At 43.0% G+C, this 23,390-nt stretch overlaps 1 protein-coding gene across 3 annotated transcripts in view; it reads left to right on the top strand.

Annotated features, from left to right (window-relative positions):
- The window catches only part of dhx40 (DEAH (Asp-Glu-Ala-His) box polypeptide 40), a 47,249-nt gene that overhangs the window by 7,579 nt on the left and 16,280 nt on the right, over nt 1-23,390 (top strand). For all 3 annotated transcript variants that reach the window (XM_073053149.1, XM_073053150.1, XM_073053151.1), the window contains exons 4-10: nt 3,730-3,963; nt 5,899-5,965; nt 7,483-7,614; nt 7,855-7,954; nt 10,894-10,980; nt 19,670-19,852; nt 21,633-21,713. In XM_073053149.1, coding sequence (XP_072909250.1) covers nt 3,730-3,963; nt 5,899-5,965; nt 7,483-7,614; nt 7,855-7,954; nt 10,894-10,980; nt 19,670-19,852; nt 21,633-21,713 — 884 coding nt within the window. The remainder of the gene's footprint in view (nt 1-3,729; nt 3,964-5,898; nt 5,966-7,482; nt 7,615-7,854; nt 7,955-10,893; nt 10,981-19,669; nt 19,853-21,632; nt 21,714-23,390) is intronic.

Raw genomic sequence — 23,390 nt, 5'->3', positions numbered from 1 at the left:
TACTTTTTGTAGGATTTTCCATTCAAGAGCATTGGTGATTCCCTACCAGGCTGTATGCAGTCAGTCAATATACTCTCCACTATAGGCGTTGATCAAAGTTTTAGATGTAATGCCAAATCTTTGCGAACTTCTAAGGGAGTAGAGGCATTGCCGTGCTATCTTTGTCATGACTTTTATGTGCTGGGCCCAGGACAAAGTGGCCATAGCTAAGGACAAACAGCACCAAGAAGAAGAAACACAGAGGCGTGATCACACCACTATCCCCAGTCTCCTTTCCAATTCGCACACTGTTCCACGATAGGAAGTGATCATAGACTGGGACTAAAGTGCAAAAGTTCATGAGGACTCACTATCACTTCCATGAGCTACAGGAGCGGGCAGTGAATGTGCCTAACTTGCCACCGATGCCCATATTCTTAGGGTCAGTCACTTTAAAACCAGTCCTCTTGAATGAACCCAGGTCTCAGGAGGCGGTGGGCTGTTTGAGGGAGATATTTAATCTCATCCAGATTCAGTCACGTCTATGGATTCTCCTATTTTCTCCTAGTGTAGGAGTTCTGCTTCTCTTATGGGTACCCTTTACTGAAAGCAGTGGGAATGAAAGTTAGAGGGGTATCTTTCATGAGTGGGGAAACTGTCATGAGTCATCAGCTCCAGCATTTTGGATCACGGACACTGATGGCCACTTGCTCTGGCGTCACATGGTAACATAGTGGTATACAGTGCCAGCTGTAAGATTGGTGTTTGATTCCCAATTCTGTTTTTTTTTTTTTTTTTATAAACTTTTTTTATTGTTTTCAAATTGTTACAGAATAAATGTGCATGAAAAAAAAAAGTGTTACCCAGCCCCCTCCCCTTAACCCCTCCCCCCTAACATCCCTATTAAGAAAATAAGAAAGAGAAAAAAAAAGGAAATGCCTGGATGTTGGAAGATCCCCACATGCTCCACGGAGTTCTCATTTTTTTTAAAAATATATGTTAAAGTTCTTTTTCTTTTCAATCTATAATAATACCTAATCTTTCCACTTTCGTGGTATCCTGGGAAATCTTTATAAAAGTCTCCATGTTGCTATGTGTGTCCCCACCATTCATCCAGGCAAAAAGATAGAAAAAAATTAAAATATAAAGGAAAAAAAAAAAAAATACCCCCCTACTAATGTTGTGGAAAAAAGACACAACATTACCCCCCTCTGCTGTACGGGTCATGGCAACCGCCATGATTACACACGTGAATCCCGCAGTAACCGATCCACAGCCTCCCAGCTCCCCCGCAACATAAAAAAGTATATGTATAAGAAGAGAAAAAAAAAATACTATTCTCATTTAGTATTTCTAAAATTTTGCTTTTCTCTTCTGTAATATCCATAAATGTCCATCACTTCTGTTCCTTGGGTCTATCTTCATCTTTAATCCATTACGTTTGGAAGCCTCTATGTGTAGTTAGCGAATAGATGGAAGTTCTTGTACAAACTCCTCCGCTTTTCGATAGTCGGAAAAAAAAAATTTTCCGTCCTCCAGAAAAATTATCAGTGTTGCTGGATGACGCATTGTAAATTTATAACCCTTTTCCCATAAGGCTTTTTTCGCTGGGTTAAATTCCTTCCTTCTCTTCAACAGGTTGTAACTTATATCAGGATAAAAAAGAATTGGTTTCCCTGCTATCATCAGTGGCCCGTTTCTATTTTTGGCACTTTGGGCAGCGGCCTTCAGGATCTTTTCTTTGTCTTGGTATCGTAAGCATTTTATCAAAATTGATCGTGGGTTTTGGTCAGCTCGAGGTCTTGACCTTAAAGATCTATGCGCCCATTCAATCTCAATTGGAGTTTCTCTTTCCATTTTCAATTTTTTAGGGATCCATTTTTGAAAAAAATTTATTGGATCTTCTCCTTCTATATCTTCTTTAAGTCCAACAATTTTAATATTATTTCGTCTACTGAGATTTTCAAGCTTATCAATTTTTTCCATAAATTGTTTTCTTTCTGATGTCCAAGCAGTATTTTCCTTTTCCATTTTGTCCATTCTTTCAACCATGTCTTCCGTTGTAGTTTCCAAGTCCGTAATTCTTTTTTCCATTTTTTCCTGTCTCTTTGTCATTTTATCAAGCATAGTCTCCATATTGGTCATTTTTTTTTCGAGTTTTTTTTGGTTATTTTTAATTACTTTTAATGTGTCTAATTTACGCATTATTTGCCTCAAAGTCTTTTCTATATTTCTAGAAGGACTTTTACCTCCTTCAGCTGATCCTTCCGAGAGATTTGATTCTCCCTCCGATTCGCTATCACTTTCAGTTGCAGTGGTAGCTGGGCTTTGTAGTTCTTTTTGTTCCTGTTTGCGCATGCTCCATCCTTCGCGTTTGCGCAGTTCACGATGGTTTTTTCCTTTGGAAGTGGCAAGCGTTGCCACCATCTCCTGTTCAGTATCACCGGCGATACAATGTACCTGAGATCGCGGCTCCTCGGTAGACGTGGGCCTCGCTCTTGTTCCAACTTGCGTAGTCTTCCCGGTATTAGTTTTCTTCATCTTCTTTCCTTGAGGCATAGCTTGACATAGTCCGGAGTCGTTTATAAGCAACTTTTAGAGAGTATTGACTAACTTTTCTTCATTTAAACATTAATTTATTAACTTTTTACGGGAGAGCTGGGTCCCTGCGTCTCGATCCTACGTCATCACGTGATGTCCCCCCCCCAATTCTGTTTTTAAGAGGATTATATGTTCTCCCCATGACCGTGTGGTTTCCACTGGATGTTCCAATTTCCTCCCACATTCCAAAGGCATATGGTTAGGATTAGTAAGTTGTAGGCATGCTATGTTGGCGCTGGAAACGTGGCAACACTTTGTGGGCTTCCCAGCACAAACCTCGCTGACTTGATTTGACGCAAACAGTGTATTTCACTGTATGCTTCTGTGACAGAACAGTTTGGCCGCGCTAATTCTCCCACTAACCTCGCCCCTTTGCCCAGTTAGTCACTCCTCTTCATTCTGTCCCTGGTCTAGTTTCCCCAGTAGTTCACACACTTTGTCCTCCTGTTCTGAAGTTCACCATTTTCACACCCCAACAGTTAAGCAATTGCTAGCTTGGCTAATCAAAACAATCTCGGCAGTTAATGTGTTCTACTGTTTTATAACTCATAAAAATAAGGATTCCAGACACTGGTGTTCCAAGCGGTTTCATTTATTTTCACTCACTCCGTTGCATTGGTTTGTAGGCAGCAGAACGGCTCCAAAAGACCCGAGGGACAGTTTGGGTCGTCCTAAAATAGTGCCAGGGTTAGTGGGAGTTAGCATACTACACCCAGCGCAGGCAGATTTAAACTCTCAGTTTGGCTTTGCTGAGGGGTGTGGAGATTGGGTTTGATGGTGAATAGCTATATTGGAAAGTTAATGATAAAGTGTGTCGTGGAGAAAGCCTCTGTAAATTTGTAGATTTTAATACATTTGTTTTTATTTGTCTATTTGTAAATACCTTTTCTCTTCACAACTTTTGGGCAGCTTTTGCTCTTTTTTCCCCACCTGGCACTAAATAAAACCCCTTGCGCTAATGTACTGTTGCGTCTTACCATCTGTTCTTTTTCCAACTGGTGACCCTTGTCGGGCATGCGTACCCACACCTGATAGCAGCATGTGACAGTTCAATGTACATGTAACAAGTAAAGCTAATCTTTAAAATCTTTATGACGTTGCCAGGGTTTGCTGGGCTTCTCCCACTAACGTAGCCCTTTCTTCCCACAGGACATTCTCTTTGGCTTGCTGAAATCCCTGTCGGCCCAGGGCACGACGCCACCCATACGCAAGGCTCCCCTGAAGGTCGTTGTGATGTCAGCCACACTGGAGACAGAGAAGCTCTCGGAATTCCTGCATGGTTGTCCTGTATACCATGTGTCAGGCAGGGCTTATCCTGTCAAGGAACTATTCTGCAACCTGATTGGACCGAAGGATAAGCATGGCACGGGACTTGTTAAAGAGGTAATTGTTATCACTCTCCGGGATGCGTCAATGCAGACACAACCTTATTGAACTGCGGGTCCCAAATTGACCTATGCTGTTGTGTGAGAGAAAGGAGACAGTGTATGAGCAGCCAGCACTCCTGTGTCAGAGAGCTGACCCAGTCTAGTAATCCAGTGCAGAAACAAAGGAAAGGTACATTCTTAGAGGCTAAACCCTCAGGCATAGGAGCAGAATTAGGCCATTTAGCCCATCAAGTCTGCTGCGTCATTCAATCATGGCCAATTTATTAACCCTCTCAACCCCATTCTCCAAGCTTCTCGTAACCTTTGACGGTCTTACCATCAAGAACCTGTCAACCTCCACTTTAATTATGCCGAAAGACTTGGCCTCTACAGCCGCCTGTGGCAACGAATTCCACAGATTCACCACCCTCTGGATAAAGAAATTCCTCCTCATCTCTGTTCTAAAGGGATGTCCTTGTATTCTAAGGTTGTGTCCTCTGGTCCTAGATTCTCTCACTAATGGAAGCATCCTTTCCATATCTACTCTATCTTGACCTTTAAATATTCAATGGGTTTCGATCGGACCTCCCGTCATTTTCCTGAACTCCACTGAGTACAAGGCCAGAGCCATTAAAAGTTTCTCATTTGTTAATCCTTTGATTTCCAGGATCAATCTTGTATACCTCATCTGGGTCCTCTCCAATGCCAGCACATCCTTTCTTCAATAAGGGATTCACAATACACTAAATGCGATCTGATCAATGCCTTATAAAGCCTCAGCATTACATCCTTATATTCTAGTTGTTTTGAAAAGAATGCTAACATTATATTTGCCTTCCTTACTTCTGACTCAACTTGCAAGTTAATTCCCTAAATTAACTTTTCGGGAATCCTGCACTAGGACTCCCAAGTCCCTTAATAGCTCCGATTTCTGAATATGCACCCTGTTTACGAAGTAGCAATGCCTTTATTCCTTCTACCAAAGTGCATAACCATATACTTCCATACACTTTATTCCGTCTGCCAATTCTCCTAATCTGTGCCAAGTCCTTCTACAGACTGCTTGCTTCCTCAACACTGCCTATCCCTCCACCTATCTTTATATGGTCTGCAAATTTGGTCACAAAGCCATCAATTCCGACATCCCATCTAAGCTGTTTGGTCAAACATAAAAAATTCCTCGCAATAATTGTAGATGATTTTGATATGGCACCTACTCTGGCCTTAAAACATATAAATATTAGTTTTGTATACATATTTGTCACATGTATTTCAAAACGTCAAAACATAGTGAAATGCATTGTACTGTGTCAATGACCAACACAGTCCGAGGATGTGTTGGGGGCAGCCCTTAGTTGTCACCATACTTCTGGCATCAACAAAGCATGCCCACAACTTACTAACCCTAACCCATAGTCTTTGGACAATGGGAGAAAACTGGAGCGTCTGGAGGAAACCCATGTGATCATGAGGAGAAGGTATAAACTCCTTACAGACAGTGGTGGGAATTGCACCCCAATTCTTGATCACTGCACTACCATGTTACCTTCTGTGCATTCTCCATTTCCTATGCTGTATCTCGGTTGTCTGCAGTTTATGGAAAATCACTTGGATTGTTTTCCCCCTAACCTCTCTTCTGGTAAGGTGATACATACCCTTGGCCAGACTTTCTGTTACCTGTCCTAATGTCTCCTTCGGGTTAGATATAACATATTTGCTTGTGTTCTTCTGTGGCAATCGCATGTCCTTTTTAAAATCGTCAACTTTTATCCTTTGAGAAAACGGCTCTTTTTGTCCGTGAGTGATTTGTCTTATTCTTTGACTTTGGTGCATTAAATAGCTGCCTGCTGACTGAGATAATTGTCTGCAAAGATCTAGAAGGCACCTTGTAATCGCTGTTACTGAACCACACTGGCTTACTTGTAAAATCATCTCGTTTCTGCTTTTCTAGGTTGTAAACGTCACTTTGGACATACACATGAATGAGTCAGAAGGAGACATCCTGGTGTTTTTGACAGGTAATGGGCAGGTGGTACAGATACTTTCTACACATTGTAGGAGAAGATTAGTGGCTAGATTTTGTGCTATTTGCTGTTCATACAACATAGAACAGTACAGCACAGTACAGGCTCTTCAGCCCACGATGTTGTGCCAACCTTTTAACCCACTCTAAGATCAATCACTCTAATCCTTCCCTCCCACATGGCATTCCATTTTTCTTTCATTCAGGTGCCTATCGAAGAGTCTCTTAAATATCCCCAATTCAGCCGCCTCTACCACCATTCCTGACAGCGTGTTCCATGCACCTACCACCCTGTGTAAAAAATCCTACCTCTGACATCCTCCCAATCACCTTAAAATTATGCTCCCTCATATTAGCCATTTTCACCCTGGGAAAAAGTCTCTGGCTCACCACTTGATCTATGCTGCTTATCATCTTGTACACTTCTAACTAGTCACCTGTTATCTTCTGTCACTCCAAAGAGAAAAGCCCTGGCTCACTCAACCTATCCTCATAAGACATGCTTTCTGATCCAGTTCATCCTGATAAATCTCATCTGCACCCTCTCTAAAGATTTTCGACCAGAACTAAACACAATACTTCAACTGTGGTCTAACCAGGTTTTATAGAACTACAGCGGTTCTTGAACTCAATCATTGACTATTGAAGGCCAACACACCATTAGCCTTCTTAACTACCCTATCAACTTGTGCGGCAACTTTGAGGGATCTATGGACGTGGACCCCCAAGATCCCTCTGTTAAGAATCCTGCCATTAACTCTGTACTCTGCCTTTGAGTTCAACCTTCCAAAGTGAATCACCAATTTGTAGATGCTAACCTGCCAAGTTGTGGCAAATTCCTACTAGCTCCATACAGACAGTGGTGGGAATTGAACCCCAATTGGTGATCTCTGGCACTGTAAAGCATTGTGTTAACCAGTAATCTACCATGCTGCCCAGAGGCCAGAAATTTAAAACCATTTTGAATTGATCTAAAGAGACGAGATATAGGGAATCTCCTCTTCAAGGTGAAAACATTATAGAGGCTAATTCAAAGTTCAAAGTAAATTTATTATCAAAGTTCATATACATCACCATATACTACCTTGAGATTCATTTTCTTGCAGGCATTCACAGTAGATACAAAGAAACACAAAAGAATCAATGAAAGAAAGCACACGACAAAGACAAACGACCAATGTACAAAAGACAACAAACTGTACGAATACAAAAAAACAATAAATATTGAGCACATGAGTTGTAGAGTCCTCAAGAGATTATGTAATCAGTTCATTATGGAGTGAGTGAGTTTATCCCCTTTGGTTCAAAAGCCTTTTATTGAGGGGTAATAACTACATGCATGGGATTCCATCTGTGAGTTGGGTGATTGTTGGAGGAAGACAAGTTTGTGGGGTAATAGAAAGTGCAGGTTGCAAGATTACCCATGACTGCCACAGCTTCCTTGCGCTGTAAGCCTGGACGATTCAATACGTGCTGGACTGAATTAGTCTGACATATGTTTTATTTGTACAGGACAGTCTGAGATTGAACGGGCATGTGACTTGCTTTTCAAGAAAGGCGAATCAATTGATTACCAATATGATGTGAGAGACGGATCAGTCGATGGTCTGCTCATCCTGCCCCTCTATGGCTCTATGTCAACAGGTATAACCAATTGCAAAACTACACACCCCACATCCGTTCAGCTGGTACGGATTTACTCTGAAAACAACACTTTCATTGGCTACTGAACCTTTGCTGGATAATTCTGGAGAAAAATATAATAATTCCCATTCGCTTCACAAATCAATAGTTAAGCTAACTGAATTGTTTCCAAATGCGAAAGTGCCCTTTTAATTAACATGCCCTTTTCTCCTTCCTTATAGTGTTTATTTTTTCCTTCAGATCAACAAAAAAAGGTTTTCCTTCCTGCAGCACCTCACATCAGGAAATGCATTGTTGCTACAAATATAGCAGCCACTTCTTTGACTATCGACAGAATAAGGTAAGAAAGTGCAAACTAAGGGCTACTGCTGGACCCTAATCATGCTCTGTTATCTTAACTGCAATTGGCATAGCAGTTATCATATTGCTTTACAGCACCAGCTGTAACATCGGGGCTTAATTCATGCTGACCTCTTTTAGGAGTGTATACGTTCTCCAAATCACCACACAGGTTTCCTCCAGGAGCTCTGGTGTTCCTCCCACATTTCAAAGATGTATGGGTGGGTTAGTAAATTGTGGGCATGCGATGTTGGTGCTGGAAGCATGGCGACACTGGTGGACTGCCCCGGCACGTTCAGTGTGTTGGTGTTGATGCAAATGATGTGTTTCACTGTATGCTTCAATGTTTCAATGTACATGTGACAAATAGAACTAATCTTAATCATAATTTTAATCCTATCTCTCTCCCAAAGTAGAGTTCCCAGCCACCATCTGCTAGTTTTTCCTGAGTACTTCAGTGACATTGGGAAACTGTGCATCTACACCAAGCATTCATACATATTTGGTCACAGTAGTGAAATCACTGCCTTGGCTGGTTCTCTTGTCTGCATATTTCCATATAAACAAATTTCCCAAATGATAAGGGAGTCTCTGGGCAACTTCCTCTCTCTTAGAGCCACCTTCCTGTGCAAAGTAGCTGCTTTCTTACTGAAAATTTACAGAAACTAGATGACTGTTTTATCAGAACTCTGATCATAAGTCTGCCAAGTTACAATGCAGGGTGTTTGACTTGTCTGTCAGTGGTAGGGGAGCGCTGCCAACAGAAGAGGAGAGTTATTTTGCACACAGTCCATGCTGACACATCAGTGCAACAGAGAGAACTACCAGACTGTGTGTTAGTTAGTTAAGGACCTCTGTTAAGATGGCAGTGCACTTAATTGCAGCACCCTCTCCAGGTCCAACAAGTGGTTTTTCTTGTGATCCCAAGACCTTGCTGAACATTGATAATCCAAAATACTGCAAGTTTGGTTCATTAATTCATTGGCGGGACTGACTGTAGAGGAGTTGCATGGCCCGGTATTGTTGCTCGGACAAGGCCTTCATCCCATGACATTGCCAGTTATGACCATCCAACAGAGAAGGCAGTGTGGGGGAAGACAGAGGCCAGGCAGGTGTGCTAGAATCCTTGCTGGGTTTGTGGCCCCTGCTGTCCGGCTCTCCCATTGGTGGCTGCTCTCCAGTGTCTTTCCCTGGAAGACAAACTAGATTGCTTTCGCCTGCAGCTGACCCAGCACGAGATGAGCAGCTGCTGCATACTCGTTCTTGGAGAAACATGGCTCCAGGTCAGCACGCCATTTATCATCAGTCTTCAAGCCATGCCACTCAGTGACTTGATTTAGTATTTTGTGATAGTACGTGCCAGATCATAACTATACGTGCTGTGTGTGACTGTATGTACTGTGTTTTGCACATTGGTCCTGGAGGAGCACTGTTTCGTTTGGTTGTCTACATGCTTATGGTGAATGACAATTAAACTTGAACTTGAAAAATTTAACCAAGGTCCCAGTTTATCATTTTGACATAACTTGAAGAATGTCTCCAATATTCTGACCCACAGTTACTCTTCAATTGACATCACTAAAAATAATTATTTGGTCATTATCTGATTCTTATTCAAAAATGCTGCTTGTTGGCAAATTGACAGTCCTGTTTTCCAACCGTGGCTAAGCTTCATTGGCTGGAAGCACAGAGGAGCCCAGAGTTGTGCAAAGTACATTAGAGAGGCAAGTTCCGTCTATCGAGCCAAAGCTGGAGGAGCTCGGCAGGTCAGACTGCATTGGTGGACGAAAGTCAGAATCAGGTTTATTGACAGGTGTCAAGAAATTTGTTGTTTCGTGGCAGCAGTGCAGTGCAATACATAAAAATACTCTAAGTCATAATAAATATTAAAAAATACGTGATGCAAAAAGTGAGGTGGTGTTCATGGGTTCATGGACTGTTCAGAAATCTGATGGCGGGGGGAAGAAGATGTTCACAAAACATGTGCATCTTCAGGCTCCTGTAATGAAAAGATGGCATGTCCTGGATGGTAAGATTCTTTCATGATGGATGCCATTTTCTAGAGGTGTTTCCTATTGAAGATGATGGGGAGGCAATCATCTGCTGCTTTTGCCACTCCTGTGCATTAGAGGCACTATACGGTGATGCAACCAGGCAGAATATTTTCTGTAGAAACTTGCTAGAGTCTTTAGTGACAGACCAAATCTCCTCAAACTCCTAATGAAGTATAGCCGTTGCTGTGCCTTCTTTGTAATTGCATCAATATTTGGGCCCAGGATAGATCTTCAGAGATGTTGGTACCCAGGAGTTAGAAGCAATTTTAACTTTTCGGGTCGAGACTCTTCATCAGTTTGCCATCTTGATTGCTGATGAAGGGTCTCGACCTAAAATGTCAACTGTTCATTTCCCTCCACAGATGTTGCCTGATCCACTGAGTTCCACCAGCTTTCTATTTTTGGCCCCTATTCCAGCATCTAGAGTCTCTTGTGCCTCCATTCTGTCTATGGAAGATATATTCTAGGTGCTATGCCCCCAGAATTACAACTCGGAATGTACAGCTGAGAACAGAGCAGGAATCAGGGAAGGAGGATTTAATCCTCATCAGTATGCAGAATTTTTTGACAGAATTGGATTTCTGTTTATCACATGTAGTATATGACGAAATGCATCGTTTGCATCTAATCACACCAACGAAGTTGGTGCTGGGGAAGTGTCACCATGCTTCTAGCACCAACATAGCGTGCCCACAACTCCCAAACCCTAACTGTACGCCTTTGTGAGAGGAAACGAGCACCCGGAGGGAACCCATGCGGTCGCGAGGAGAACGTACAAACTCTTTAGAAGCAACGGCGGGAATTGAACCTGGATCGGTGCCGCTCCATTGTCCTTTGTGACTGGTTCTGGTGTTAACGAATGCTTCCTTTGTCTCTTTCATCACAGGTATGTTGTAGATTGTGGCTTCGTGAAGCAGTTGAATCACAATCCCCTTGTTGGACTCGACATTCTGGAAGTTGTTCCCATTTCAAAGTGAGTTTTCAAGGAACTTACTGTTTTTAAGTTAACCCACCAGCTGCAGACTCAGCATTCCATGAATCCTACCATTTGGCATCTCTCTTCATTATGAATAGAGTCTCAGGTGACAGATCCTATCAATACATTCCTGTTGAGTTCCAAACTGAATCTTCATTGGTGCTGAGGATGGTGTTGCAGGTAGACTGTGTGTGAAGAAGGCTTTTGGCATGCTGGTAGTCAGAGAACTGAAGATAGAAGTCAGGATGCCATGTTGCGGTTGTACAAGAAGCTGGTGAGGTTGCATTTGGAATGCCCTGTTTAGTTTTGGTCACCCTGTTCTAGGAAGGATGCCATTATGTTGGAAAGAGCACAGAGGAGACTTACATTGGTATCGCTAAGACTGGAGGGACTGAGTTATCAAGCAGGTTGGGATTGTCTTCATTGGCGAGTAGGAGAATGAGAGGCATTGGTTTATTATTGATTCTGATTTATGATTGTCAAGTGTATCAAGATACAGTGAAAAGCTTGTCTTACATACTGTTTACAGAGATCAAATTGTTACACAGTGCATTAATCTAGAACAGGATGGGGTCCATGGACCCTGGTATTGGTCCATGACATAAAAAGATGTTTGAGAACCCCTGATCTGGAACAAGGTAAATCTTTAACAATGCAGAATACAGTGTAAAAATTACCGAAAAAGTTAATTGCAGTAAACAATAAAGTGAAAGATCATATCGAGGTAGCTTGTGAGGTTAAGAGTCCAACTTTTCTTGCAAAAGGGCCGTTGAAGAACCTGATAACAGAGGGATAGAAGCTGCCCTTTGAGCCTGGTGTTAGTGTTTTTTGGCTTTTCTTGGGTGATCTGCTAGAGATGTATAAAATCGCGAGGAGCATAGTTAGAGTGAATGTGCTCTGTCTTTTTCCAAGGGTTAGGGAATCAGGAACTAGGGGGCATTGGTTGAAGGTAACAGGGAGGGATTTGATAAGAACCTGAGAGGCAACTTCTTTACCAGAGAGTGGCAATCTATGGATTGAGCCTGCCCGAGGAAGTAGTTGAGGCAGGTACATTAACAACATTTAAAAGGAACTTGTAAAGGTACATGGATATCATCATCATTATCATTATGTGCCGTGTTGGCCAGGGGTCACCAACCTTTTTTGCACCGTGGACCGGTTGAATATTGACAGTATTCTTGCGGACCGGCCGACAGGGGTGTGGGTGTTAATCACGACCGGAATATAGGTGATAAGTCAACTATAAGTCTCTTATAAATGGCTGATATACTCAATTTCATTTCTAAAAGGGTTTGTCTAACGCATTTAATATTAAACACACAGCACATATTTTCCTCGCATGAACATAGTGATAAATCAATTATAAGTCACTTATAAGTCAATAGTATCATAACATTTTAAGTAACGTTTGGATATTAAACACACAGTGCATATTTTCTTCGTATGAACATATAAAATCATTACAACACACCAGTGAGAGGACAAGGTAAGGGCCTGAGGTCCCCGTGCCAGGGCCGCGGCGGTCGCAGTCCAGAGAGAGTGACCGACCGAGTGAGGAGGAGTGCGACAGGGCGCGTGCACGCCCCCCCGGTCGGTAGGATCTATCAGCTGACAAAAGTTTGGCTCGAGGGATGACTTTCAGTAAATCGCAGCGAGGTAGCTGCTCTGCTACTTACGAAACCCTGAACCTGAATTAGGTAGTCTGCGAATATTTTAGCACCGGGTTCCCCATGAACATTCAGTGTGCTAAACAGGTTTAGAGGTGGCGCCCATCTGTCTACGCTCCAAGCCAGTTTCAACGGCACTTCTCACCTGCCGCGCGAGGCCAACCAGTGATCCCTGGCGTGAGGGTATCACTGCGTTTAGGCGACTGATGACCTTGCGTGGGTAATGACTTCGCGTGCGTAGTGACCTCGTGTGCGTTCAAATTCAACAGTGGGCATGACGGAATGAGGAAAGGTGCTGCTGACTCATATCGTTCCATATCGACAAATCATATCGTTTCCTCGCGGCCCGGTAGCACATGCTTTGCTTTGGTCGGGGACCACCAATGTAGGCAATTCCGGTCTTTTGATGACCATGATTGTTCTTGACAGATTCTTCTACAGAAGTCATTTGCCATTGCTTTCTCCTGGGCATTGCCTTTACAGCCATCCCAGCCATTGTCAATACTCTTCAGAGATTGTGTGCCTGGCGTCAGTGGTCGCATAACCAGGACTTGCGATATGTACCACTGCTCATATGACCATCCACCACCTGCTCCTGTGGCTTCACGTGAACCTGGTCGGAGGGGCGTGGGGGCTGAGCAAGTACTACACCTTGCCCAAGGGCAAGCTGCAGGCTAGTGAAGGGAAGGTGCGCCTTACACCTCCTTTGGTAAAGATATATATCCACCCTGCCACCCAAATATGGATAGGAAAAGTTTATAAGGATATGGGCCAAAAGCAGGCAAGTAGAAATCTTAGTCAGCATGAACCAGTAGGGCTGAAACACATTCCATGTCCCTATGATTAACTCCCTTCCCAATCACACCTTTTGAATATTAATTTAATGAACCAAATCCTGTCTGTGTGTCTGCTACCTCATTATTCATCTTTTATAGTATTATTTTTGTAACATAGCAACATTAATGCCTTGCACTGACATGCTGCCGCAAAAGTGCAAATCTCATGACAGATGTCAGTGATAACAAAACCTGATTCTGTACAGAAAATCCAAATGAAAGTTAAAAACAGTGTCTGGACTTCAGTGCAATTAGCCATAAAGCCATAAGACCATAATAGGAGCAGAATTAGGCCATTTGGCCCATCAAGTCTGCTCTACCATTTCATCATGGCTGATCCAATTTTCCTCTTAGTCCCAATCTCCCCATATCCCTTCATGCCCTGTCCATTCAAGAATCTATCAACCTCTGCCTTAAATACACATAAAGACTTGGCTTCCACAGCTGCCTGTGGCAAAGAATTCCATAGATTCACCACTCTCTGGATAAAGAAATTCCTCCACATCTCCATTCTAAAAGGAAGCCCCTCTATTCTGAGGCTCTGCCCTCTGGTCTTAGACTCTTCCACCATAGGAAACATCCTCTCCACATCCACTCTTTCAAGGCCTTTCACCATTCAATAGGTTTTAATGAGGTCACCCCTCATTCTTCTCAATACAGACCAGAGCCATCAGATGCTCTTCATATGACAAGCCATTCAGTCATGGAACCATTTTGTGAATCTCCTTTTCAGTTTCAGCACATTCTTTCTAAGATTAAGCGCTCAAAACTACTCGCCATACACTAAGGGAGGCCTCACCAGTGCTTAAAAAAGTTTCAGCATTACATCTTGCTTTTATATTCAAGTCCTCTTGAAATGAATGCTAACGTTGCATTTGCCTTCCTCACCACAGACTCAACCTGGAAATTAGCCTTTGGGGTATCCTGCACAAGGACTCCCAAGTCCCTTTGCATTTCAGTTTTTTTGTATTTTCTCTCCATTTAGAAAATAGTCTACGATTTAATTTAATTTTTATGAATACAGGGTTTTGTGATTGTAACTGTATTTTTAATACAATATATTTGGTGCTTTTTTTGACTTATAATATATATCTTGTACTCTGTATTCCTTTATACAGAAACTAATAAAAATATTGAAAGAGAAAATAGTCAACCCTTTAATTTCTTCTACCAAAGTGCATGACCATACACTTCCTGACACTGTATTCCATCTGCCATTTCTTGGCACATTCTCCTAATCTGTCTAAGTCCTTCTGTAGCCTCTCTTTCTTCCTCAAAACTAAATGCCCCTCCACCAATCTTCATATTGTCTGCAAACTTTGCAACAAAGCCACCAATTCCATCATCTAAATCATTGACATATAATGGTCCCAACATAGACCCCCATGGAACACCACTGGTCACCAGCAACCTGTCAGAAAACGCTGCCTTTATTCCCACTCTTCACCTCCTGCCAATAATCAGAATCAGGTTTATTATCACCGGCATGTGATGTGAAATTTGTTAACTTAGCAGCAGCAGTTCAATGCAATATGTAATATAGAAGAAAAAAATTAAAATAATAATAATAAATAAGTAAATCAATTACAGTATGTTTATATTGAATAGATTAAAACAACGTGCAAAAAACAGAAATAATGAATATTTTAAAAAGTGAGGTAGTGTCCAACAGTTCAATGTCCATTTAGGAATCGGATGGCAGAGGGGGAGACGCTGTTCCTGGATCGCTGAGTGTGCCTTCAGGCTCTGTACCTCCTACTTGATGGTAACAGTGAGAACAGGGCATGCCCCGGGTGCTGGTGGTCCTTAATAACGGACACTTCCTTTTTGAAACATTGCTCCCTGAAGATCTCCTGGGTACTTTGTAGGCTAGTAACCAAGATGGAGCTGACTAAATTTACAATCCTCTGCAGCTTCTTTCAGTCCTGTGCAGTAGCACCCCCCCCCCCCCACCCCACGCCAGACAGTGATGCAGCCTGTCAGAATGTTCTTCATGGTACACCTATAGAAGTTTTGAGTATATTTGTTGACATGCCAAATCTCTTCAAAGTCCTAATGAAGTATAACCACTGTCTTACCTTTTTTACAACTACATTGATATGTTGGGACCAGGTTAGATCCTCAGAGATCTTGACACCCAGGAACTTGAAACTGCTCACTTTCTCCACTCCTGATCCCTCTATGAGGATTGGCATGTGTTCCTTCGTCTTACCCTTCCTGAAGTCCACAATCAGCTCTTTTGTCTTACTGACGTTGAGTGCCAGGTTGTTGCTGAGACACCATTCCACTAGTTGGCATATCTCGCTCCTGTACGTCCTCTCATCACCACCTGAGATTCTACCAACAATGGTTGTATCATCAGCAAATTTATAGATGGTGTTTAAGATATGCCTAGCCACAGAGTCATGTGTATATAGAGAGTAGAGCAGTGGGCTAAGCACACACCCCAGAGGTACCCCAGTGTTGATCGTCAAGGAGGAGGATATGTTATCACCAATCTGCATAGGTTGTAGTCTATTGGTTAGGAAGTCAAGGATCCAATTGCAGAGGGCGGTACAGAGGCCCAGGTTCTGTAACTTCTCAATCAGGATTGTGGGAATGATGGTATTTAATGTTGAGCTATAGTTGATGAACAACATCCTGATGTAGGTGTTGTGTTGTCCAGGTGGTGTAAAGCCCTGTGGAGAGCCATTGATATTGTATCTGCCATTGACCTGTTGTGGTGATAGACAAATTGGAATGGGTCCAGGTCCTTGCTGAGGCAGGATTTCAGTCTCATCATGACCAACCTCTCAAAGCATTTAATCACTGTTGATGTGAGTGCTACCAGGCGATAGTCATTAAGGCAGCTCACATTATTCTTCTTAGGCACTGGTATAATTGTTGCTTTTTTGAAGCAAGTGTGAACTTCCGCCTGTAGCAGTGAGAGGTTGAAAATGTCCTTGAATACTCCTGCTAGTCGGTTGGCACAGGTTTTCAGAGCCTTACTAAGTACTCCATCGGGACCTTCCGCCTTGTGAGGGTTCACTCTCTTTAAAGACAGCCTGACATTGACCTCTTAGACAGAGATCACAGGATCATCAGATACAGCAGGGATCTTCACAGCTGTAGTTGTGTTCTCCCTTTTAAAGTGGGCATAGAAGGCGTTCAGTTCATCTGGTAATGAAGCAATGCTGTCATTCATGCTGCTGGGTTTCACTTTGTAGGAAGTAATCCACTGCTTTATCCATGCTAGATTCTTTCCTATAATTCCATGGGCATGTAGCTTGTTATGCAGCCTCATGTGTGGCACCTTGTCGAAGGCCTTCTGAAAATCCAAGTACACAACATCAACTGATTCTCCTTTGTCTACCCTGCTTGTTACTTCTTCAAAGAGTTCCAACAGATTTGTCAGGCAAGATTTTCCCTGAAGAAAACCATGCTGACTATGGCCTATTTTTTCATATGCTTCAAAGTACTTTGAAACATCATCCTTAATAATCGACTCCAATATTTTCCCAACCACTGAAGTCAGACTAACTGGCCTATAGTTTCCTCTCTTCTGCCTCTCCCTTCTAGAAGAGTGGGGTAACATTTGCAATATTTCAGTCTTTCGGAACCATTCCAGAATCTAGTGATTCTTGCAAGATCATTACTGTTGCCTCCATGATCTCTTCAGCCATCTCTTTCAGTACCCTGGCTGTACACTATCTGGCCCAGGTGACTTATCTACCTTCAGACCCTTCAGTTTCCCAAGAACCTTCTCTCTGGTAACTTCACACACTTCATGCCCCCTGCCAGCTGGAACTTCCACAATATTGCTAGTGTCTTACGCAGTGAAGACCGATGCAAAATACTTATTCAGTTCGTCTTCCTTTTCGTTGTCCCCCATTACTACCTCTCCAGCATCGTTTTCTTGCAGGCCAGTATCTACTCTCGCTTCTCTTTTATACTTTATGTATCTGAAGAAACCTTTGGTATTCTCTTTAATATTATTTGCTAACTTACTTTTGTATTCCACCTTTACCTTCTTAATGACTTTTTTAGTTGCCTTCAGTTGGTTTTTAAAAGCTTCCCAATACTCTAACTTCCCATTAACCTTTGTTTTATATATCCCCTCCTTTAGCTTTTATGTTGGCTTTGACCTCTCTTGTTAGCCATGGTTGTATCATCTTTCTGTTAGAAAACTTATTCCTCTTTGGGATGTATATACCCTGTGCCTTCTGAATTGCTTCCAGAAATTCCAGCCATTGTTGCTGTGCCATCACCCCTGCCAGTGTTCTTTTTTAATCAATTCTGGCCAACTGCTACCATGCCTCTGTAATTCCCTTTACTCCACTGTAATACCGATACATCTGACTTTAGCTTCTCCTTCTCAAATTTCAGGGTGAATTCAATCATATTATGATCACTTGTCCCTAAGGGTTCTTTTACCTTAAGCTCTCTAATCAATTCTGGTTCATTGCACAACACCTGATCCAGAAGAGCTGATCCTGGAGTGGGCTCAACCACGAGCTGCTCTAAAAAGCCATCTTGTAGGCACTCTAGAAATTCCCCCTCCTGTAATCCAGCAGCAACCTGATTTTCTCAGTCTATCTGCATATTGCAGACGCCCATGACTATTGTAATGTTGTTCTTTTGGCATGCAGTTTCTTATCTCCCATTGTAACTTGTAGGCAACATCCTTACAACTGCTTGCAGGGTCTGTATACAACTCCCAGCAGAGTCTTTTCACCCTTGCAGTTCCTTAGCTCAATCCACAGTGATTCATTACCTTCCGACCCTATGTCACCCCTTTTTATTGATGTGGTTTTTATTTTTTACCAATAGAGGAACACCGCCCCCTTAGCCTGCCTGCCTATCCTTTCGATATGTGTATCCTTGGACATTAAGCTCCCAGCTATAATCTTTCAGCCATGATTCAGTGATGAAGACAACATCATACCTGCCCATCTGCAACTGTGCTGCAAGTTCATCTACTCTATTCTGTATACTGCGCGCATTCAGATACAACGCCTTCAGTCCAGTATTCACCCTTTTCGATTTTGTTGCACCACGCTAAACCTTTAGATTCCTAACTTTGTCTGAGGTCTTACCAACATCCGCCTCCACAACTCTGTTTTGGCACTGTGGTTCCCATCCCCTTCCAACTCTAGTTTAAACCCTATGGTTCAACATTAACAAACCTTTCCACTAGGATATTAGTGCCCCTCCAGTTCAGGTGCAAACTGTCCCTTTTGTACAGGTCCCACCTTCCCTGAAAGAGAGACCAATGATCCAGAAATTTTATGCTCTTCCTCCTACACCAACTTCTTAGCCACATATCAAACTATATAATCTTCCTAGTTCTGGCTTCACTAGCACGTGGCATGGGTAGTAGTCCTGAGATCACATCCCTGGAGTCCTGCCCTTTCAATTAGCACCTAACTCCCTATGCAGAACCTCATCACTTGTCTTACCCTGGTAATTGGTACCCGCATGGACCATGACTTCTAGCTGTTCACCCTCCCACTTAAGAATGCTCGAGACTCAATCTGAGATATCCTGGACCCTGGCACCCGGGAGGCAGCATACCATCTGGGAATCTCGTTCTCGCCCACAGAACCTTTGTCCATTCCCCTAACTAACAAATCCCCTATCTTCACAGTGTACCTCTTCTCTTCCCCCTTCCCTTCTAAGTCACAGAGGCAGACTCAGTGCCAGAGACCTAAGCTCTGTGACTTTCCTTTGTTAGCTCATTCCCCCACCCGACAGTATCCAAACTGATATGCCTGTTGTTGAGGGGCATGTCCACAGGGGTCTCTGCACTGGCTCCTTAACTCCTTTTCCCTTCCTGACTGTTACCCAGTTACCTGCATCCTGCACCTTGGGCGTAACTACCTCTCTATACATCCTATCACCCCTTCAGCCTCTGGAATGATCTGAAGTTTATCAATTCCAGCTCCCTCATCCTGCAAGAGGACCATTGCCCTCTCCTGCCTGTCACCTCAACTGATCTGAGCAGATATAAAGAAGAGAAGGAAATAAACTTGAGCTTTGCTTTCTCTGAGTGAAGTCTCTTCACGGAAGCCTCTAAGAGCTAAAGCTTTACAATCACCACTCTAACCTTACTTGCAACTATTTGCGCTCAGTATGGTGCCAAGGCTTTTGAAGATAATAGTTTTATTCCAGTTCAAAGCCTAACTGCTCCTGTTACCTCCGCAGGAGTGAGGCCATGCAGCGGACTGGTCGAGCTGGGAGGACGTCTGCTGGAAAGTGTTATCGGATCTACAGCAAAGAATTCTGGGAGAAGTGCATGCCAGATCACATGGTCCCAGAGATCCAGAGAGTTAGTCTAACATCGGTGATCCTTACCCTCAAGTGCCTTGGTGTCAACAATGTCATTGGGTAACGTGGTTCAGATACAATTTCTGCTCTTTCACTGCCTTCCTCAGAGGTGGATGGACATTGTCTTGCCTTTGTAATTCTACGCAGGGATGAAATGTGAAGCAGACCAAGTATTTAGTCCTGATGGAGTGTCTCGGCTGAAACACTGTTTACTCCTCTCCGTAGATGTTGCTTGACGTTCTGAGTTCCTCCAGAATCCTGTGTGTGTTGCTTTGGATTTCTGCCAAATCTCTCGAGTTTACACTTTTTAAGGCACTTCACAGGTAGACGGGGTGGTAAAGGATTTTGGCACGTTGGCTTACATCAGTCAGGGTGTTGAGTATAGAAGTTGGGAGTGTGATGTTGCAGTTGCAGAAGATGTTGGCAAGGCCACATCGGGGTATTGTGCTCAGATTTGCTCACCCTACTGCAAGGAAGCTGCCATTAAGCTGGAAAGAGTGTAGAATAAATTTACAAGGATGTTGCCAGAATCGGAGTGACTGAGCTATAGAGCAAAGTCAAGCAGGCTGGAGCTTTATTCATCAGAACAAAGGAGAATTGAAACCAATCACTGAAAAGCCTATATAGAATGGATGTGGAGAGGATGTTTCTTATAATGGGAGAGTCTAGGACCAGAGGGCCAGTCTCTGAATAAAGAATGTCCCTTTAGAACAGATTTGAGGAGGAATTTCTTTAGCCTGGTGGTGGTGAGTCTGTGGAATTCATTGCCACAGATGGCTGTGGAGTCCAAGTCATTCGGTATATTTAAAGCGGAGGTTTGATAGATTTGATGTTTTTCTTTGAACGGATTGGTTCTTTGTCTTGTGGCTGTCTGTGGGGGAATCTGATTTCAGGATTGTTTGATGCATACAATGTAAATAAATGTGCTTTGAATCTTTGATAGGTTATTGATTTTCAAGGGCACAAAGGTTATGGAGAGAAGGCAGGAGAGTGGAGTAGAGAGGGATAATAAATCAGCCATGATGGAATGGTAGAGCAGTCTGGGCGAAATGGCCTAATTCTGCTCTTCCGTCTCATGGCCTTTCCCTGTCTGCTTTTCTAAGTTCAGGAGTTCTCCTTTGCAGCAAACTCTCTGCCCCTATACCGAGGTCTGTCACATTTTCTCCGCTTTGATAATCCTTGCAGCTAGCAACTTAGTTATGCAGCACAGAAACAGGCCCTTTGGCCCAACTGGTCCATGCTGACCAAGGTGCCCATCTAAGCTAGTCCCATTTGCCCACAAGGATTCTACATCTTCTGATCCTATGTCACCTCTTTCTAAGGATTTGATTTCACTTTTTATCAACAGAGCCGCCCCACCCGCTCTGCCTGCTCGCCTGTCCTTTCAATACAGTGTGTATCCATGGATGTTAAGCTCCCAACTGTGATCTTCTTTCAGCCACAAATCAGTGATGCCCACAATGTCATACCTGCCGATCTCTAACATTGCTACTAGATCATCTACCTTACTGTGTGCACTTGCTCCCATGTTACATTTAAACTCATCCCACTGATTGCAATTTTGTCCTATTGTCTGCCTGTTATTCCTCACAATCTCACGACACTGCATCTAGTTGTACACCAACTGCCCTATCACACCAATACCTATCCCCCTGCCAAATTAGATTAAACCCTCCGCAACAGCTCTAGCAAACCTGTCTGCAAGGATATTGGTCCCTCTTGAGGCCAACTCAATTAAACTTAAGGTGAACCTTTCCTCCATCAGTCTGCAGTTCAGCCCATCGTTGATCGAGGTGCAGTCTCTCACCTCCTAATTGAGGATCTTCTGGTTGCTCTCCAGGTTCTCATACCTTGACAGGCCGGAGGAGAGACACATCCTGGAGGCACTGAAACAGCTTTACCAGAATGACGCTATTGACAGGTAGGTGAATGAGAGACCCAGTCACTTAGGCAACCTGTCAGAAGAATATATTGTGTTGCTCCCAGCAATACTGCACAGGATGTGCCCTGGAGTTGGGTTCGAGCCCACAACCTCCGACTACTATCTAAAGGACAATAAGCCACGCCACCATGTTACAATTCTCTTACTAAGTAATCTGTTATATTTATGATGTTTCCTTTTAAATTAAAAAAATCATTATTTGCTGTTAATCCCTCCCATATAACGCAGATTTGAAGCAAATTGAACCTGCCTTCATCAACCCCTTACAGGTTTAAGGTTAGCTTTATTTGTCATCTTTATATGGAAACATACAGTGAAATGCATCATTTCTGTCAATTACCAACACAGTCCGAGGATGTGTGGGAGGCAACCCGCAAGTGGCACCACGCTCTGGGTGCCAACATAAGTTCAAAGTAAATTTATTATCAAAGTACACATACGTCACCATATACAACCCAGAGGTGCATTCTCTTGTGGGCATACTCAATAAATCCAGTAACCATAACAGAATTAATGAAAGACCTCGCCAACAGGGCAGACAACCATTGTGCAAAAGATAGCAAACTATAAATACAAAAAGAAATATTAATAGTAAATAAATAAACAATAGACATTGAGAACATGAGATGAATAATCCTTGAAAATGTGTCCATAGGTTGTGAGAACATTTCAGTGAAGTTATCCCCTTTGGTTTAAAAGTCTGATGACTAAGGGGTAATTTTCTTTAAACCTGGTGGTGTGAATTCTGAGGCTCCTGTACCACCTTACTGATGGCAACAGTGAGAAGAGAGCATGATCTGGGTGGTGGGGGTCGCTGATGATGGATGTTGCTTTTCTGTGACAACACTCCATGTTGACATACTCGGGGGTGGGTAAGTCTTTACCTGTGATGGGCTGGGCCATATCCACTACTTTTTGTAGGGTTTTCTGTTCAAGGGCATTGGCATTTTCATACCAGGCTGTGATGCAGCCAGTCAATATACTCTCAACCACACATCTGTAGAAGTCTGTCGAAGTTTTGGATGTCTTAACGAGTCTTCGCAAGCTCCAAAGGAAGTAGAGCCACTGCTGTGCTTTCTTGGTAATTACATTTTACAGTATGTGCTAGGGCCTGCCCTCTGAAATGATAACACCATGGAATTTAAAGTTGCTGACCCTTGCCACTTCTGATCATCCGATAAGGATTGGCTCATGGACCTCCAGTTTCCTCCTCCTGAAGTCAATAACCACAACTTGGTTTTGCTGTCATTGAGTGAAAGGTTGCTCAGCCAAATTTTGAATCTCCCTCCTATATGCTGATTCATCATAACCTTTGATTTGACTATGTCAGTGGTATCGTCAGTAAACTTGAATATGGGGTATTGGAGTTGTGCTGAGCCACAGTCATAAGTATAAAGCGACAGAGCAGGGGGTAAGCACACAGCCTTGTGGTGCATCTGTGCTGATGGAGATTGTGGAGGAGATATTATTGCCGATCCGAACTGACTGGGGTCTGCAAGTGAGGAAATTGAAGATCCAATTGCACAAGGAGGTATGGGCTTGAAGCTTATTGATTAGTATTCAGGGGATGATGGTATTGAATGCTGAGTTGTAGTCAATAAAGAGCATCTGGTGTATGCATCTTTGTTGTCCAGATGTTTCATCACTATGGATGTA

The sequence above is a fragment of the Hemitrygon akajei genome, chromosome 8 (assembly GCF_048418815.1).
Source record: "Hemitrygon akajei chromosome 8, sHemAka1.3, whole genome shotgun sequence".
Classification (NCBI taxonomy): domain Eukaryota; kingdom Metazoa; phylum Chordata; class Chondrichthyes; order Myliobatiformes; family Dasyatidae; genus Hemitrygon; species Hemitrygon akajei.
The sequence above is the reverse complement of the archived record's forward strand: the minus strand, read 5'-3'. Positions and strand labels throughout refer to the sequence as shown.